The sequence below is a fragment of the Diabrotica virgifera genome, chromosome 9 (assembly GCF_917563875.1).
Source record: "Diabrotica virgifera virgifera chromosome 9, PGI_DIABVI_V3a".
NCBI lineage: Eukaryota > Metazoa > Arthropoda > Insecta > Coleoptera > Chrysomelidae > Diabrotica > Diabrotica virgifera.
Genome location: NC_065451.1, coordinates 36,934,102 through 36,955,238, shown reverse-complemented (window position 1 = coordinate 36,955,238; position 21,137 = coordinate 36,934,102). Strand labels below are relative to the sequence as shown.

Sequence of the window (21,137 nt, the reverse complement as noted above, 5' to 3'; positions counted from 1 at the left end):
AACTATTCAAATTTGTTTATAATTTGTTTTTTTAATAACGTCGCGGGGATTGAGTATTTTGAAATGCCGTTTAGATAATTGGGTTCCTGGGAATTTTTTACTAATTAACAAAATTTTTTTGTCGTTTTTTCTTCTTCTTTTTTTCTTGGAGTTATATTACTACGGGCCCTTTTAATGTAAAATTTTATTAAGAATGTCGAATCTCTGATTTGTAGATTCTAGACCTAAAAATATTAAGATTTAACTAAAATCTCTTAAATAAAATGTGGCTACTTACTGAGGCAACTACTTTAAAACTATTTGACGTATCCTTATCATACTTGGCAGAAAGTGTGGCTATTATACACCCTACTAAATTGTGATTAATAAACGTTTCTAGCTAGTGCCAGAGGCGTACGACAGGGGATAGTAAATTATTGACCCTTCCCAAATTCTACGCCACTGAGTGAATTACTATTTTAGCGTAATTTTTCGATTCTCCGATACTTTGTATGTAAATAGCTTTATTGGTATCGATAAAGTCATCAGTTTGAGAGATATTGGAAGTTTAAAATGAATGAATGGATGAATCAAAATAACTATGCTGTTTCATTTTTAACGTCCAATATCTCGAAAACTAATGACCTAATCGTTACCAGTAAAGAGTATATTATTTAGATAGAAAGTATTAGAGAATCGAAAAATTTTGCTAGAATGGCAATCCCCTCAGTGGCGTAGAATTTGGGAAGGGTCAATCATTAACTATTCCCTGTCGTACGCCTCTGGCAGTAGCTAGAAACTTCAATTTATCACAATTTAGTAGACTGTATAGTACCCACACTTTCTGCTAAGTATGATAAGGATACGTCAAATAGTTTGAAAGTACTTGGTAAAAATAATTGTTAAATTTTTAAATAAAACACCCTGTAACTCAGTACGTAGCCACATTTTATTTAAGTGATTTTAGACCAATCTTAATATTTTTAGGTCTAGAATCTAAAATTTAGAGATTCGACATTCTTAATGAAACTTAACCCTAAAAGGGCCCGTAGTAATATAACTCCAAGAAAAAAGAAAGAAGAGGAAAAAAGAAGAAAAATTTTTGATAATTATTGAAAAATTCCCAGAAACCGAATTATCGAAACGGCATGTCAAAATATTTATGCCTTGCGACGTTATTAAAAAAACAAATTATAAACAAATTTGAATAATTTTCAAATGTCATTTTAGGGGGAAGTTTAATTAAAATTTGAATTTATCAATACATTTATAGAAAATATACATAAAAATAAAAATAATAAGATTTAATACGGGTGAATATTTCTTTGGCAACAACCGCGTTTTTGCATTTGAAAATAGAGTAACATTTAATAAACAAATTCAATATCTCAAAAAATATTAAATACTTTTCGACCATTTTTTTTTGGTTTAATACTGATAACATAGAGCAAATTCTCTTGTAAAATAATATATTTTATAGTGCTTATTTAAAACGCTAAAAATAATTTTTTGCAAATTTGTTTTTAAAGTTTTATGTATAATTATTTAAATAAATAGGGGGTCAAATTTAATTTAGTAAATCTTATGTGAAAGATTTACCCTTCCGCTTTGCAGAAAACAATCCTATAGACCTTCATTAGTAACTGAATAACCTCAGCAGTTAAAAAAGTAATTTTTTTGCAAAAATGACCCCTTTTTAATTATTTAAATAATGATCCCCTTATATGATTTGGATACTTTCTTGAAAATATCCTTTGTACCCACCTAAACTTTGATATAAAATTTGTTTCAACCTGTACGAATTTACATTTTGATTTACATGTAGTGTAATTTTATTTTACTAGACTATTAAGAAACATTGAATAACAACAGGCGTATTTTACCCCCTTGTTTTGTATTTATTGCTATATTGCGGAAAAGGTAATACCTTAAGACATTTTTGACCAGTCGTATATCATACAAAATTCAATTATCTTTATTTTATTTCTCTGCGACTTTGTTCCAAAACGAATCGTTTTAAAATTATAAGTAAAGAAAGCAGAAAAGAATCGATGTTTTTCGAAATTTTTAAATATTTTAATTTTTTTTATTAATGTTCCGGGCATATTTGAGAAGGAGCATAATAAGTTGCATTATTATTACTGAAGGTGTCACCTAACTTTATCGGCAAAAATCCGAATGCCACCTCTCACTTCCAAAAATAGACGTTTTTTACAGTTTAGTCCTGGTCTATTTGCAGTATTTGTTTTAATTCACTTTTGATGTGACAGAAAAATAGCATACCTATTAGCAAACCATAAGCGTTACGTTTAAATTTTTAGAGGTGTACCTACTTTAAATCAATTAAGATTTTTTGCGCAAAAACGGTGCAAATAACGAAAAAAAAAATCGTGGACAATCATTATGCCTGAATACTCCATGTAAATGCCTTTCTAATGATGTGTCGCACATGGTATATTATCTATTCAAAAACAAGGAGTTGTGGAAGAGGAAGGGTGGGGGTTGACAAATGACAGATGTATGTATTATGTATCGTAAAAATGTGTCCCCCTTAGAACAAAAATCGACCTGTTTCCTCATTTCCTTAAAATCTAATAAATACTGCCAAATATCGAGGTATACTGTTTTCATTGGCCCACCCTGTATAAATAAACTGCGCGTCAGAGAAAACAGGCCACTCACAAAATTTGGGAAATTCTATATTTTTTTCCTATATTTATATACTCATGGACAAAAATATGGCATATTTTATCTTCAATCGTTATTATTCGTTTATTTTTTTATCTTTGAAATGTTAAGTATTTATTTATTTATTTATTTATCTATTTATTTTATTTATTTGATGTATTTTAATTTAGTAGAGATAAATAAATGGTTAAACATAGTCTTTATAACTGAATATGCAATAATGTAACAAACTAACAAACATTGCACAGTATGGAAAGTGTGCTTTGGCGACTTGACAATTCTTGTTTTGTTGAATTTTCAGTTAGAATATGTCAGTTGGAGAGTTTTATTTTTCGATTCCGCAGTTTTCTTGCTGATATACCAGATTTAAGTGAGGTAGTGTGTGCTAGAATTGTTACTTTAAGAAATGAGGGTTACAGACAAGAAGATATTGCGTGGATAACGACTATCCATCAGTCAACTGTTACTCGTATAGTAAAGCGATACAATGAGACTGGGAAATACAAAAGGCGACCTGATCAAGTACGAAAAAGATGTACAACGCCAAGAGATGACCAATATTTAAGACTTAAATCTTTGTGAAATCGTACACTTACAGCTTCTTATCTCAAAAATGAGTTACTGATCACAAGACAAGTTAATGTAAGTGCCAAAACTGTGACTCGAAGACTTAAAGAGGTTGGTTTGAATCCAAAACGGCCTGCCAGAGTTCCACTTCTTCTACCACGGCATAAAACTCAAAGGTTGCAATTTGCAAGAGCCCACGTTAACTGGAATGAACATTAATGGAGAAGAGTCCTTTTCACAGATGAAACGAGGATACAATTATGGAAGCCAGGTGGACGTGATCGAGTATACAGAAGGTCTGGGGAACGTTTCACAGAATGTAATCTTGTACAACATGTTAGTTTTGGTGGCGGTTCCATAATGCTATGGGGTGGCATTAGTTGGAAGAGTCGTACGGAGCTTATTGAGGTGAATAATCGAATGAATGCTGACTGCTACATACGGAACATACTTGAAGAGCATGTTTTTCCTTATGCCGGCTTCATTGGGTATGATAACTTTGTGCTAATGCATGATAATGACCGTGTACATACAGAAACAGTCATACAATATCTTGAGGATGTTGGAGTTGAGGCTCTAGGCTGGCCACCAATGAGCCCTAATGCAAATCCCATAGAACATATATGGGACATCCTAAAAGACGTATACGAGCAAGAAATTTAGCTTCAAACTCAATTGCAGAATTAAGAATTGCTGCACAGGAAGAATGGAATCGACTTCCGCAAGAAACCATCCAAGATATTCTACGAAGCATGCCTAGAAGGATGCAGGTAATCATTAGAGTTAGAGGAGGAAATACTAGGTACTAAATTGTTACAATATTGCCGTAAAAATTGTTCTATTGTCGTTATTAATTATTTTTCTAATTAAATGTTATAAGCAAAATCAGACTACAGTAGACTCCCGTAAGTTCGGCCTCGGTTAGTTCGGTCTCCGCTTAGTCCGGCCGGCTCTCTGCCTGTAGCGGCTACCAATTTTTCTGCAAGATTTTTAAAAATCATCGGTGACCTAAACTTGAGCCCAGAACAAATAGACAACGTCGACGAACCTGAGTTAAATTTTAAACTTCTGCCCAGAAAAACCTTTGCACCCCGAAATAAACATCTGCTGCGGAGTTTAAAGTCAGCAAAGAGACGATAACGGTCGCTTTGTGTTCAAATGCTTCGAGCATCCACAATGACCACTATTTGTTATTGTCATCGCAGTTTTCGGCGATACTTCCTGTGGAAGCACTTAATGGCCCCTTGATCTATCGGCTGTTGAAGAATGGGAACAGCAGTTTAAATTCTTTTTCATCGTCACACTGAGTATGTTCCTGGTGAGTAAGGGCGTTGTCAGGAAGTAGAAGTGCTTTGATGGGCAGTTTTAATTTTGTCCAATATTTGTTTACTTTGAGAACAAATTCGTAAACGAACTATTCCCTGAACAAATATGTGTCCATCCACGCTGATTTCTGCGACCGATAATACACTGGGAGAGTTTCCACGTTTATGTTGTTAAGGTCTTGGAAAAAACTTTAGCCAAATATAGAAGATAAGATTGACCAAGCAAACACAACAGCAGATGAACCAAACAACATTCTTGTTAACGAACCTGATGACAATGCACGACCTTCAGCAACTACCTAACTGTGGTCCCATTGTTGAAGAAGACGTTTTGGAGTCGATCAAGTTTGAAAATGGACACAACAAGGTTTTGAACGACGATGAAATCGCCGAGTCTGCCATTCGCCAGGAAAATGAGAAAGATAATGAGGCAGATGCTGCTTAGATAGAAGAGGAAGATGAAGAAAATAAAATCAGCCACATTGAAGATGAAGCAGCTTTGAAACTGGCAGCTACCTATATCGAACAGCAAAAAGAAGCGACTGCCATCGATATAATGTTTATTAAAAAGTGGCGTAACTTTGAACATGAAAAATCATTAAAATAGAAAAAAATAGCAGATTTTATATATAGTAATTTATATTAAGTATAGTAATTTTATTAGCCTACTTACAGTTCTGTAACTTTGTTTTGGAGTGTTTTCTAACTTTCTGTCTTTTCATAAGTGTTAAATATATGACAGAGTATCCCTGTGTTTTGTGTAGGCATCGGTTAGTTCGGCCACTTTTAGGTTCGGCCTAGGGTCCAGTCCCGAGGTGGCCGAACTTACGGGAGTCTACTGTATTTCATTAATTTCTCTACAAATTAGTTGTGACTCTGCAATATGCAAGTTACTTGACAATAAATATACGTAGGATAGTTCAGCTCAACTTATTTAGCAATAAAAAGTACAACATTTTTTAAAAGGAAAAAAATATACTTCAAAAATAAAATATGCAATATTTTTGTCTGTGAGTGTATAATTAAATTAAATGAATTATGGCGTGCAGTGAGAAACTAGATTTAGCCTGCAAAGAGAATAAACAAATTCGCAAAACCTATTAAACCATAAGTTTTTCCATACTCAATATTAACGAATCGGCGAAACTCCACGGAATAGGAAACTTGCACATTTTTGTTTTATTGCATAATAATGTTCAGTTTCGTTTAAAAATAAAATTTTCAAAATTTCAAGCTTCAAAAACTCATAATAACTTGCAAGTACAAATTTAAAATCTTCTGTGTATTTAAATCGTTTCAAAAGATCGAAAAAGCGCGCGAACACTTTTGACGTCATATCGTAATATTTTGTAATGCCATTTCTGCTGTCTCATATAAAAGTATGTATGTACCGGGTGTACCAAAAGTCAGTTAACGCTATCAAAAAAAGTCACGCGCAAGTTTGCGGCGTCTCCAAGAAAATATATCATGCTCTGTGAAGGGCCTTGCAAATAATCCACAGTTACAAGGTATTCGATATTTTCGGCAAGACGGATTGCAAATTCGTGAGTTTCTAAATGACCAGTTTAGTGATTGGATAGGGAGAAGAGACACAATTGAATGGCTCGCGCGTTCGCCAGATTTGACGCCCTGTGATTTTGTTTTGTGAGGAGTACTTAAAGATAAAGTTTTTGCCAATTTGAAGTTCTCCGTGCCAACTTGGAAGTATGTAGAAAGACTTGTTTCACTGTGTATAAGCGTTGCCAAAAATGTATTGATGAAGGTGGTTTACATTTTGAACATAAAATATAAAGCATGCACTTCTCTGTACCTACTTATTTACAATAAACAATAAACGTTTTCTTTAGTTATTTTTGTTTTTATTAATATACAAAACGGTAATCAACTATTTTCAATGGGAAATAAGCCACAATTTTACCAAAGAAAATGATACCAAATCGGGTTTCGTTGTCAAAATACAAAAAACTACTAAAATAAACAAAAATGTTGTTGCTAAGTGAAAAAATTCTTGTAATAATTTTTTAAATCTGACTCATTTATATTGGCAATTCAGACGTATATCATACATTTTAAAGTAGAAGACTTAAAAAAAATGATATCGCCAATATTTATGAGTTGCGTTCCTGAGACGACTTTACTCAAAGATAGTTAATTCGATTACATGAAATCAATCCCAACTCAAGAATACCCGTGACAAAAAAATCATAGCTTGTGATCTGTCTTTAAAAAGGCAACCAAATGCAACAATGACATTAACATTCTCGCGTTAGAGATTCCATAGTAAATCACGAGGGAAAACCAGGGAAAACCAGGAAAAAACCTCGTGATACTATCCCGACATCGTAAGTATTTGGTCTTACATTTAATTTATTTTTAAAAAACTAATACACAATTCTGACTTTAATATGTTTAAATTATAAATAATATTAATAATACATACAATAGATATACAATAAGTAATACTAATATATAAAATTTTATACTAACTCGATATGGGCCTTGCAGAGAAGAGACAATAGGAGGATGGAGAAGAAGACACAACGATGAACTCCAGACAATATATGGGGATGAAAACATAGTACGCTACATTAAAGCAAACAGAATACGATGGGCGGGTCACGTGCTAAGATTAAGTGACGAAAGACTTCTGAACGCCACATTCTGGGAAAGGCCCGATGGAAAAAGGTCAGTTGGTCGCCCAAGAAAGAGATGAAACGACGCAGTAGCTAGTGATCTACGCAAAATGGCAGTAAAACAATGGGAAATAGCTGCTCAGCATCGACAACAATGGAGGGAAATAGTAAACGCGACCAAGACTCACACAAAGTTGTAGAGGCAAATGATGATGATGATGATGATGATGATGATGATGATGATGATGATGATGATGATGATGATGATGATGATGATTATGATGATGACTAACTCGATATGTTATTGACTTACTAATCGTGGTATTTACTTTCTATTGACTTCCTCTTTCAGTATGGGTAACCATATCCTACTGCATTCTACCGAGGAATTTGCGACACAATTGGTTTCATTTAGCATAATTTCAGTAGGATATGGTCACTCATACTGAAAGAGAAAGTCAAAAGAAAGAAGATACCACGATTAGTAAGTCAATAACATATCGAGTTACAAATTTTATATTTTAGTATTACTTATTGTATATCTTTGTATTATTAATATTATTTATAGTTTAAACATATTATAGTCAGAATTTGGTATTAGTTTTTTAAAAGTAAATTAAATGTAAGACCAAATACTTACCATGTCGGGATAGTATCACGAGGTTTTTCTTGGTTTTCCCTCGTGATTTACTGCGGAATCTCTAACGCGAGAATTTTACTGTCGTCGTTGAATTTGGTTGTCTTTTTAAAGACAGGTCACATGCTACGATTTTTTTGTGACGGATATTCTTGAGTTGGGATTGATTTCATGTAATCGAATGAACTATCTTTATTAAAGTCGTCCCAGGAACGCAACTCATAAGTCTTCTACGTTAAAATGTATAATATACGTCTGAATTGCCAATATAAATGAGTCAGATTAAATCAATTATTAGAATAATTTTTTTTACTTAGCAACAACATTTTTGTTTATTTTAGTAGTATTTTGTATTTTGACAACGAAACCCGATTTGGGCTTCGAAACGTTAATAAAATCATTTTTTTGGTAAAATTGTGGCTTATTTCCCATTGAAAATAGTTGATTATAAAATGCCACAAGGAAATAGCTTCAGAACAACACACAAAACGGTTAACTGACTTTTGGTCCACCCAGTATATTGGAGTTTTATACAATTTTCGAAAAGATCGTATTGAATTATGCGTGTGTGTGTTTACTATGGAAAATAAAAGTAAATATTATAAGTGTTGTTTAGTACCATTGTATTAAAGTACAACCATTAAAACTCCCAATAAAATATTTATGAGATTATCAGTCGATAAAAAACGGCGTTTAATACTAAATTGGTTACATACATGTTGGAAGGATATTAAAGATATTTTAGTTCATTCTCAAGGTGTTCATGTACGTGAAAATAATGTTATTGTGAGTATATTTTTAAGGTCTATTTAATTTTATTGTGAGTATTTAAGGTCTGTTGTCTGACAACTCTTTGCTGTCTACTCTGTATACTAAAATTAAACATTTCACTATATTAATGATTTTGATAATAGTAGATGATATTAAAAACCATTTGAACATAAACAGAGTTATTGATGTCAAATAACTCAAATTCTACAGGGTGTGAATATTGGTAGGAAATTAATAAAAAAAAAACGTAATTATCTTTTATACTACCCCGTATAATTTTACAAAACCTCATATTTTAAGAAAAAAGATATCGAGGAGAATCCAAATATGTAAAAATATACAGGATGTTCCATTAAAAAGAACGAAGTTACAAGAAACTTCCGGTATAACCGGAAATAGCAAATAGATGAAAATATTTTCATTAAGCAGTTTATTCTTCAAAATCCTTAATTCTAATTTTCATGATTCTGTTACCTTTAGTTTTCGAGATATTTCTAATAAGGAACTTGCATAAAATTTTAAATTCGAAAAAAAAATGGTGTAAATCACAACAGAACATAATTTAGAACCTGTTTCAAAGATAAAAAAGTTTTGTTTGTTTTTCGTTTGGCCCCTAAAGACGACTAAAAATTCAACTTATACCAGCCACCCCAAAACGCGTCGTGACGTCACGGGGTTGTATGTTTACATTCTACACCAATTGTATATATAATTTTAAATTAGACATTATAATCGTCAGTAAAAAATACAGTTATGTGACGTTAAAAGTGTTTTTGATCGTTTGAACTATTCATAGAAAATTTGTACTTTTACAAAATTGTTTTATTTTCAATAGTAAACCTTCTTTCCTTTCCTTCAAAAACTGTATCAAACTCCAATCTCAACAAACTGGTATATATTATTACAACGACATACGATAAATGTCATTAGAATATAAATATTTTTCCTTTATTCCCCGACGACGAGCTGGGCAGATACCCAAGTAGGTGGAGGCCAATAAACTGAAGAAGGAGAAGAAGAATATACGTAAATATAACCATAAACGGAACCACATAGTTAAACTCTGTGACGTCACGGGTCGTTTGAACTATTTTAAAATAAAGAAGACTTTAAATTTGTACTTCTAAGTTATTATGAGATTTTGAAGCGTGAAATTTTGGAAATCTCATTTTTATACAAAACTGAACATTATTATGTAACAAAAAAAAGTGCAAGTTCCCTATTGGCCCTTTATCTGCATCACCCTGTATACTTAAAAAATTTTAAGGTTACATCTGCAGAAAATAATATGGAAAATCCACGTCAATTTCTAACACCTTTTGGTGTATTAAATGTTGGAATGGCTATTGTGGTAGTTATATATAGTTTTTTTGCTGCAGCGGGATATTGGAAGTATGGCGACGAAATCAAGTCCAGTATAACTTTAAATTTTCCTTCATCTGATGCGTAAGTATATATTTGTTTTTACAATTTTGTTTACTTTTTTATTATTATAACACTTATGGAACCAACTAGATATACTTTAGTTACTTTAGTTGTAAGTTGTTCTTCTTTCTTCTTTAGTCCATCTCTATCAAACTTTAGACATATAGTCCAAGTAATGAAGCTTAAAATAGGACAAAACCTCGCAATTTTTACAGAATAGATCGATTTGCTTGAAAATTTGAGAATAAGTAGTGGATAGTCCAAAGATTAAAATCTATATCATGCCAAAAGGCGCTTTTATCATGGGGGTGGTTGCCACCCCATCTCGGGGTGCAAATTTTTATTATATTTTGACCGCGTTGGTAAAAACATTCATTATAAGCAAAAGACGTTCTATACATTTTTTTGATAAAATTAATAGTTTTTGATTTATTCGCTATCGAAAATGTGAGTTTTATATCGAAAAATCAATGCTTTTAATCAGTTTTCTGCTAATAACTCAAAAAGTTTTCGTTTTATCAAAACAACTTTACTTAACAAAAATGTACCTTTTAAAATAATAAACAAAACCGTTTTTTTTTATTTTCTTTAAGACCAATAGTAATCGAGCTATACTTTATTATATGTTGGCTCTTCTTCGTCAAATGCTAAATATTGTAGTTTCAAAGTCAAAGGACCGGAAAACTACGCATTTTTCGAGGAAACTAATTTAAAGTATTTAAAAATATGTATCTCCAGAAATAAAAAAAATATCTAGCTAAAAAAATTAAGTGACTTATAATGAAAAGAATGTCAGTCCCCAGGTTTTTCAGCAAAAAAGTGATCGTAAACAACCCCCTAATCACCACCCTAATTAAAATTTGTCATTGACTTGATTTGGTTTTCTTGATTTATGTATTATGAATAGGTTCTAGAAGTTTGATTGGCTTAAAATGATTAATTGGAAAAGACTGTAAGGCTTGTACACACTTCTAAGTAGGTCAAAACGGCAAACAGGTCTATGTTCTCAAAAAAAATTTGATAGTGTGTAAAAATGTTTTATTATCAGCTACACAGCTAAAGTAATTTCAACACATAACGTGCCAACATCCGAGCTTCGTCCTCTTATAAAACCTTTATAGAAGAGCAATTGCTAAACGACACAATAAAAAACATGGATACTGGGCAAAAGCCACAGATATCGGGTATAACATTAGTTTAAAAAAATGGAGTTAAAAGCGAACAACGAGTTTTGTAGTTTGGTAAAAAATGCCCTTTTCTTCAGAATAGAACGATTGGCATCAGAGATATGAAAAAATACTTAAATATGAAATTGTAGCTTATTTAATTCCCCAGAACTTGAATTGGAAACATTTTTTTACGGCAAAAATTGAGTGAGCTATTGACAATTAAATCTTGTAATATCATACAAAAACCACCTTTACCAACCCTTTCAATGCCACCTCTTTTTATGACTGAGAATTTTAAAAGGATTTAATATTAATAGTCTGATACATATACCTTGTAAAAACCTGCAAAATTCTTTTTTAACGAACTTTCTAAGATAAAAAATAAAAAAGTTACAGTTAAAAAATCAATATATTTTTTTGAAAAAAAAAGGAGAAATTCATTTGGAAGCATAATAATGTAAGTTGGCGGTTTTTTTAGTCATTGGCCTTATTTATTCTTCTTTATTTATGTATTATTAATAGATTCTAGAAGGTTGACTGGCTTAGAATGATAAGTTTTTAAAAAACTGAAGTTTAAAGCGAATAACGAATGTTTGCAATTTGGTAAAAAATGTCATTTTCTTCATAATAGAAAGATTAGCATCAGAGATACTAAAAAATGTTTAAATATGAAATTGTCGGTAATTAAAATTCCCGAGAACTTGGTTTGATAAAATTTGTTTTACGGCAAAAATTGAGTGAATCGTAAATGAGTATACCATCGAAAAACATTAATTTTTTAGATTTAGATATAAAACTATTAATTTTATCAAAAAAATGTATAGGACATTTTTTGCTTAGAATGAATGTTTTTATTAACTTTTGCGGTCCAGATATAATAAAAAATTTCCACCCTCGAGATGGGGTGGCAATCACCCCCATGGTAAAAGCGCCTGTCAGCATCATATATATTTTGATCCATGGACTATTCACTACTTTTTCTAAAATTTTCAAGCAAATTTATGTATTCTGTAAAAAATTGCGAGGTGAAAAGCTGTGGTTCCTGGACTAATAGGACTTCCCCAAATCTTTCCATATCTGTCTGTCCTTTGCCGCGATTTTTGAGTGAGTTTTCCTCTTCTTCCTGGCCACGGTCTCCAGTTTTGTATTTCAGCATTCCATCTTTTTATCTTCCTGTCTCGAATTGTGGCCCGCAAGTGGCAAAAATCCACTTTAACCCTGTTTTTACATACATTTTTACTTTTGTTTTCTCTCTTATCCATTTGTTTAATTTTCTATCTTCAAGTTTTATACCCAACCCAACATGCATCTTTTCATTCCTCTTTCAGTTATTTCTTACTTTGTTTATTTTGTCCTTTATTAATGTCCATGTTTCTGAGCCATGCGTCAGAATAGAAAGAATGCACTGATCAAACACACGCGTTTTTAGGTACTGTTGTATCTTTGTGCTTTTTAGTATCCATCTTAACTTTCCAAACGCTGCCCTAACTTTCTAGAAAAAGAAGCTCTAAATTAGTTAAAAGTTAAAGAATACACTGAATGTTTCTATTTTTGCAATATTATGGTGGGGAATGCAGAGATCGAAGGGGAAAACATTTAAAATACAAGTGCTCATTCTCATCATCACCATGGCGTACTCACTCCTGGCGGAGTGTTCGCCACCATTTTGGGCTCTCTGATTCATTAGTTGCGGTCAGTCCGCTATTGTCTTTTTATTATTATAGCAGCGTGTTGTGTGACTTATCATCCATTCTTTTCGGTGCTTACACCACACTCCTTCAAATTGTAGATTTTTAGCTTCTTTATGCCTTCTAAGACTTGATCTCTTTATCTTGTTTTGGGTCTTCCCTTTGGTCTCTTTTTTGTTGGTCTCCTGACCTGAGACTTTGCTCCTTCGCGAACTTGATTATGTCTTCACCCTGGATGGCTTCTTTAATTTCTTCATTAGTTAACCTTCTAAACCGGTCCCATTATTGGTCGAATTATCTTTCTCTCTAATATTTCTAACTTCACTTCATCTTTTTGTGTTAAGCACATCATCTCTGCACCATAGTATGATAACTGGCCTGATTGCGTCTTCTAAATTTTTAATTTGATTCTCTTACTAATGTGTTTTTGGTAGCTCCAGTTGGTTCTATTACCCAAAAGGATGCGCTCATTTATTTCATCCGTTCTATCATTTCCGTCATTCACCATCACTCCTAGGTATTTGAAACGGTGTATTCTTTCAACGGTATATGCACCAAGCTTAAAAGTTTCTTTCTCAATGTTCGTACTCTCTCTTGAACACTTGAGCTATTTCGTTTTGCTCTGGTTTATTACTAGCCCTCTCTTCTTTTGTTTCTTTAAGTGCGGCCTCAACTGGCCGTACTTGGCCCACGGGCCGTACTTTGCTCATGTCTAAGTTAGACGAAATAATAAAATAATTCACATATTTTAGAATTGCTCAAACTATCAGATGTTTATACTCCGCTGCTATTTTTATATCGTATGGTCTGCAAGGAATACCTGCTGTATATATTATATATCATGACTACGTTCTTCCACGAATAGGGGAAGATGCTTCAAACAAGAAAAAGTTGACATGGGATATTGGTTTACGCATAGGCCTAGTAGTAACATCAAGTAAGTTCGTGCTATATAATATTTAAAAAATATATTTATTTGTATATTTTTTGGTTCATATTCTGTTTTCGTATTTGAAAAGAGCGAGCAAAATATTAAGTTTAATGGTTCACTTTAATTTTTTGAGCAGGCAATTTAATGACTCTAATTTTAAAATTACATTGAAATTTTTAAGAACTCAGAAATTAAAAAGCAGGTATTATTGACTTTTAATAATAAATTATTAAAGTACACCGAACAAACCTTATGGAAATTAGGTCCCAGTGGATTTCGTTCATACTTTGAGAAAATACTCTTTGAAGCATCCTGATAAAAAGTTCTCATGGGCACAACTCAATCGTATGAAGGATTTTCAAGATATAGAGGCACAAACTCGGCAAATTAAGATTTACTGGGTATTCCAATTCCCTGAGTTACTGATTATCTGGCAACATGTAGAAGTTTGGATGAAGAAAAAGTACTAGTAGCCTAGGATTTTTCCTGGCTATCCAATGGTGCCCTTTACTTTGACCTTGACCTTCAACGGATGTCATCTTCTAGAGTTTCGAGGGTTTTCGGCATTAAATTGATATAAACAGATTACTCATGGGTTTTTGGGGCCGCTAAACACGAATATGCCATCAGAATTGACCTCTGAAGGACGTGGTGGCCAGGGCCACTCCATGGGATGTCATCTTCTAGAATTTCGATGGTTTTCGGTATTAAATTGATGCAAATGAATTACTGGAGGGTTTTCTGAGGTCGCTAAACACGAATATGCTACCAGAACCGACTCCCGGAGCACCTGGTTTCCAAGGTCAATGAAAGGGGCTCCTGGATTTTTTTGGAGAAAGCAAACGGATTAGTTATAGATTTTTGGGGTTGCTGAACACGAATACGTGCTCAGCACAGACACAGGAGCACCTGGTGTCTAAGACAGGTTAGCTTCTGGAGTCTCGGAAAAATCAAATAGAGGAATCAAATGGATTACTCTTACGTTTTTAACTCCAGAAGATAACCTGTCTTAGGCACCAGGTGCTCCTGTGTCTGTGCAGATCACCCATTCGTGTTCAGCAACCCGAAAAACCTATAACTAATCCGTTGGCATTAATGTTGTACCAAAGATCCTCGAAACTCCAGGAGCGCCTTTCATTGACCTTGGAAACCAGGTGCTCCGGGAGTCTGTTCTGATGGCATATTCGTGTTTAGCGACATCAAAAAAACTTCCAGTAATTAATTTGCATTAATTAAATGCCAAAAACCATCGAAACTAGAAGATGACGTCTTTTGCAGTAGCCCTGGCCACCACGTCCTTCGGAGGTCAATTCTGATGGCATATTCGTGTTTTGCGATCCCAAAAACCCATGAGTAATCTGTTTATATCAATTTAATGTCTAAAACCTTCGAAACTCCAGAAGATTACGTCCATTGAAGGTCAAGATCAAAGTAAAGGTCACCATTGGATAGCCAGGAAAAAATCCTAGACTACTAGTACTTTTCCTTGATCCAAACTTCTACATGTTGCCAGTTAACCAGTCACTCAGGGAATTGGAATACCCAGTAAATCTTATAATTTTCCGAGTTTGTGCCTCTATATCTTGAAAATCCTTCATACGATTGAGTTGTACCCATGATAACTTTTTATCAGGATGCTTCAAAGAGTATTTTCCCAAAGTATGAACAAAATCCACTGGGACCTAATTTTCATAAGGTCTGGTCGGGTTACTTTCATCCAATTCCAATATATTGGAACGACCCACTTATTAATCACAAGAAAAATCCAGAATTAACAATAAAATTTAAATTAATTGTGACCTTGAAATAACAGCCTGTTAGGGCACAAGAAACTGAGTTTATAGGTTCGCTTCGATTGTTTGCGTAGACAATTTGATTACCTAATTTTGAATTTATGTCGAAATTTTTAAGAACTCTGAAAACTCTAACAAAAATTTCAATACATTTTTAAAATTACTTACTTAGGGGAGAGTCGGCTATTGATGCGCACCTAAGGAACATTCAGTAAATTGCAAAAACTTCAATTTACAATCATTAGTGCATCGCGCACAGTTACCCGACCTATTCGGCTAATGATGCTCATTACCATTAGCCGACTCTCCCCTACTTACTTAACCCTCTTGGTACCGCTCCGAACATAGGGCTTCTGCGGTTCTCATTCACTTGTTTCTATCTTTTGCATCTATTTTTATTTCTGTCCATGTTTTACTTATATTTTCTAATTCTTTCTCTGTACTTTCCTTCCAGTTTCCTGGTGGTCTTCCGCTTCTTCTGGTTTTTGTCGGCTTATGTTCAAGAACTTACTTTGTTATGTCGTTTTCTTTTCTTGGTTTATGGCCGATACACTACCACTTCCTTCTTTTAATTGTCAAACTAGCTGATTCCTGTTTCCTAATCTCCACAATTCCTCATTGGATATTATATTTAACCAATATATTCCTTCTATTTTTCTAAGGCATTTGTTAATTAATACCTGAACCTTATTCAAGGTACTTTTGGATGTTTTCTAGGTTTCTGTTCCATATTATGTAGTAAGACACTTTTTAAATTAATGTTGAAGATCTTAAAATCAGGAATACGATGGAATGTGTTAAATCAACTTTAAGATTTGGAGTTTGCAGATGACGTCTGTTTGCTCTCAGAAAAGAGGCAACACATACAGAAAAAAAAACCCAAAGAATAGTAAGAGGCACAAAAATAGGATGAACATCAATATCCGGAAAACATAAATAATGAAAATTAACACACCTAGGGAGAAGGCAATATACGTAAATGAAAGAGAAATTGAAAATGTAGAAAAAATCAACTACCTAGAAAGTTAGTAGGTGTACTCGATAATAAGGGAAAAATAGATGAAGATGTGGAAAACAGAATTAATAAAGCCCGAATAGCATACCATTCGTTAAACAATATAATATGGAAATGTAGAGAACTATCCAATTTAAAAATTAAAGTCATTACATTGTCTGTACAGAAAATTTAAGCGAACCATTCAACTTAGCTTTTTGTTCTCTTTTCAAAAATGCAAACGGATTCTGAAAATTTTAATATACAGGGTGTTATCTCAAGGTCACAATGACTTTATATTTGTTGTTAATCCGGCCCTGCATTTTTCTTTATGATTACATAGTTAGATCCTGGCTCGTTTGGGTTTTAAATGAGATATGTATGTAGCAAATGTCGAAAAAATATACCAAGGTGATTCTAAAGTTATGGACTCAGATTCAGAAAGAAATTGGGCAAAATCGATAAAACACCCTGTAACTAGGTTATAGAAATTGGTGGGCAATAAATGTAGTATATTTAGAACCGCCTCAGTGACCTCTATTCATCATTGAAGTATTTCCGTTTCCCAGTGAAACACCCTGGATACTCCATAGTCTAGTCTTATCAAGAGAAAACCAGATATTTGGCACACACTATATATTATAATTATGATCATTATTTTTAGAGAAGTGAGAAGATCTAAACCATAAATCTGAAAATTCTAGTGAAATCACTTTCTGGTAACTAGGGATGGCGGTTTTTGACAAAACACCGGTTTTCGGTTATACCGGTTTTTTTGCTTACCGTTTAACCTGGCGGTTATAACCGGCCAAAAAAAACCGGCTTTTGGAAAAACCGGTTGTCGGTTTTTTTAATCCAATAGGTTACAAAGTTACATTTACAATACACTTTAGTTTGCGATACTCCATTCGACTCGATATCAATATGATCAAAATTAGTACAGGGTGCGGCAAAAGTCAGTTCCCCGATTTGCACAATCGAAAAATATCGGAAAATGAAAATGCAAAACGTTTAATTAAGTCGTAAATTTGGGTTACAAAGGTGCATATAAAACTCTAAGCTTTATGTTCGAACTGGTGTCCATCTTCCTCGATACAACGTTCACAACGGCTCGCAACGCTACGGCATGTTAGGTTGAGGATTGCCTTGTTCTGACGGAGGTGTTCAAATTCTTCCTCAATAATTGTCTTCAACTGTGGGAGAGTTTGCGGTCACCTAGCATACACACTATTCTTCAGCAGACCCCATAAAAAGAAATGGCAAAAGAAAAACGCGTTCTTATTTCGTGTACTTGCCGCCCGCCTGCATGTTTAACTCGTTACTAAAAACGCACCGACACTCACAACGAACAGCAACACGCGACAGACAGATGAACGAAACTCAAGGTTAACCCTACAAACAGTAGGGAACACCTGTTATGCGAGGCCGATTGTTAGCATGTACTTATCGCGCTTATGCACGAAATTACATAGCGGGAACTGACTTTTGCCGCACCCTGTATTATACTATCGAAAGAACATGTATTACTTTTAACACGTTTGTATATTTGTAGAATAGGTACATTTTAACTCATTTAATACTTCCTGTATGAGTGTATCGTTTTGAAAACGTAGCGAAATTCTTGGAGATTCGTATTCGTAATCAGTAATTCGATATTCATAGTCAGAGCATTATTTTTGGTAATCAGAAAAAGTCATTCACCCACTTTCAATGTCAAGAGTTAAGTGTGAAAAATAGATGATGTTTGCGTCTAATTCAACCAGATCACTTCTTATGTAAATATTAAGATTACAAATACCTTTTGAAGGAAATATTATAATAAAACTTAATAATTGTTTCTGGCTGATGTGAGAGTGCACTTTCAGTTTGCTTCTGTATTTTATAAAATAAAATAAAATTTGAATTATGGTTTTGTTTGGAATAATTACTTGAGAATAATAATTATGATTGGGATCCAAAATAATACCTAACCTAATCCTAATCACCGTAAAAACCTAATAATCGGTTTTTACTTTAAAAAGAAAAAACCGGTTATAACCGGGACAAAAAACGACCGGTAAAACCGGTTACTGCGAAGTAAAAAAACCGGTTTTAGGTCTAAACCGGTAGGTTTTTCCCATCCCTACTGATAACATCTTAATCTTCGCCTTTTACAATAATTTATAAGGCAAGGAGACGACGAATAAAGGAGACGAAAGGGACTCTATAATATGCAGTTACATTCCTAGACCTGGATCCCGCGTAAGAAAAAAAAGTTGATTAATAGCAAGCTGAAAATTTGTTAATAGCTTAACGGTGTCTAGTCGGACAAACTTTGATGCACGGGAACACTGAAACAGGGGAAGTTTTAACGGTGGAGCATGATAAACGTGTCGTCCTGACAAGTTTATGATGGTGAAAAATAGCAAGTTGTTTTTAAGTTTATTCAATAGCCAACGTTATATAATATATGAAAAAATGTTTGTCCGACAAAAAGGTTGGGCATTTTAACGAGTCCGACACGTAGAACATGTCACATCACAGGAACTATGTTGGTGATGAATAGCAGTCTGATTTTTGCATGAGAGTTTAATGAAAGGTTAAAAAAGCAATTGGAAGATCTGTCGGACAAAATGAATGGGAAATTTTCCTAGTCGGACATTCTAAACATGTAAGATATAGACAAAAATGTTGGTGATAAATAGCAAGCTAATTTTGATTTGTTTATGTACAAATTATATTTTGTAACGCAAAAAGTTATATGTCGGACAAAAAGTTTGGGCAAATCGAAGGAAATAAATAAAAAACATTTCTTCAGAATGACTTAGTCACATATTGATAAAGCTATTTTAGTTGTATATTATTATTTATATTCACATATTTTCATGTGCATATAATATATACATGCACACTCCAAAAACAGTGAGGTAAGTATCAATGCATGTATATATTGCAAAACAATTATTTTTTTGGGTGGAGTTTGTTCTAGATATTCTCAAAATGACAATAAAAAATGTCAAAGAACATGTGAAAGCTATCTCTTAGGGTTTTCTAATTAGGCGCATCAGAAAGTACAAAAAAATTTCCTACAAAAAACGTTGTATACATTTTTTTCCATACTCAAATCTTAACCCTGTAAACGACATTGAAAAATGTGAAGAGTCTAAAACTTCGGTGCTTATAAGAATAGACGTAAATATGACACATTATGCTTAGAAGTATGTATTAGAAGGCTGCATTTGTCAGTGTGACACTTTGTGCTATACAAAGTAGTATTTGAAAGTACATGGTCTCTGAGTTTCTGTTTGCGACGTGTGTTGGAAATTAAAATTTATATTAACTATGGAGTGTTTTTGTGTCTATTTTTGAGTGTCAACAGTTTAAATTTTAAGTCGCCAAATCAAAAGTGAAACCAGTCAACGGAACATTTTTGAGTAATTTTCAAACATTTTACAAAGTTAGTAAAATACTTGGTCACCAATTCAATGAGGTTCAGTTGCCAGATAATTGTGAAAGTTCTATTGAATATCATTCTTCGTGCTATAATGCTTTGATTGATTGAAAAAGGGTACCTAAATAAATTATTACTAAAATTGTATAACGTAATTTTTCTCAACTTTCTACAAATGAAATAATAATGTAATTAATATGTCACATGGCAAGAAATAATTTGCTGCCAAAATAAATCGATTAGTTTAAATTTGAAGTTACGATTGCTATTTATTATGAATTATTGTCAAAAGTGACAGTTTTTCTTAAATGGAAATGTATTCATAGACATAAGGGTAGACAGGGAATACAGTGCAAAAAAGTCGATAGGTGGTCTATCTATCTCTTTTAACCAAGCGATCCCGCGCATGTGGCAGACAAAGATAGCTAGACCACTCAATCCATAATATAATTTGCCTGATCTACTATAAAAATGTATTACAGTGAGGTACCTAAATGATGTTGAGATAAATCGAAAGATATCGATTGTAACTGATTGCAGGTACTTTTGACATAAAATAATCACCCCTTATTGAAATTTCAAAAATTATTTTTTTAAATTGTCCGACTACAAAATCTACCCCTTATTTTTTTCCGACAACAGTCATTCTTGGTAAGGAATAATTTACTTAATTAAATTTAGTCTTTGTCGGAAAGCTATTTATCACCAGCATTTTTGTCTATATCTTACCTGTTTAGAATGTCCGACTACGAAAACTTCCCATTAATTTTGTCGGACAGAACTTCCAATTGCTTTTTTAACGTTTCATTAAACTCTCATGCAAAAATCAGACTGCTATTCATCACCAACATAATTCCTGTGATGTGACATGTTCTACGTGTCGGACTCGTTAAAATGCCCAACATTTTTGTCGGACAAACATTTTCGCATATATTACATAACGTTGGCTATCGAATAAACTTAAAAACAACTTGCTATTTTTCACAATCATAAACTTGTCAGGACGACACGTTTATCATGCTCCACAATTAAAACTTCCCCTGTTCCAGTGTTCCCGTGCATCAAAATTTGTCCGACTAGACACCGTTAAGCTATTAACAAATTTTC

General features: G+C 33.3%; 1 protein-coding gene across 7 annotated transcripts in view; it reads left to right on the top strand.

Annotated features, from left to right (window-relative positions):
- LOC114340562 (proton-coupled amino acid transporter-like protein CG1139) overlaps window positions 1–21,137 on the top strand; it is a 212,350-nt gene that overhangs the window by 180,697 nt on the left and 10,516 nt on the right. For 5 of the 7 annotated variants that reach the window (XM_050661956.1, XM_050661955.1, XM_050661957.1 and 2 more), the window contains 2 exons: window positions 9,868–10,046; window positions 13,635–13,819. In XM_050661956.1, the coding sequence (XP_050517913.1) occupies window positions 9,868–10,046; window positions 13,635–13,819 (364 nt within the window). Of the gene's footprint in view, window positions 1–9,867; window positions 10,047–13,634; window positions 13,820–21,137 lie in introns of those variants that run through there. The other 2 variants (XM_028291321.2, XM_028291322.2) reach the window with 1 other exon arrangement.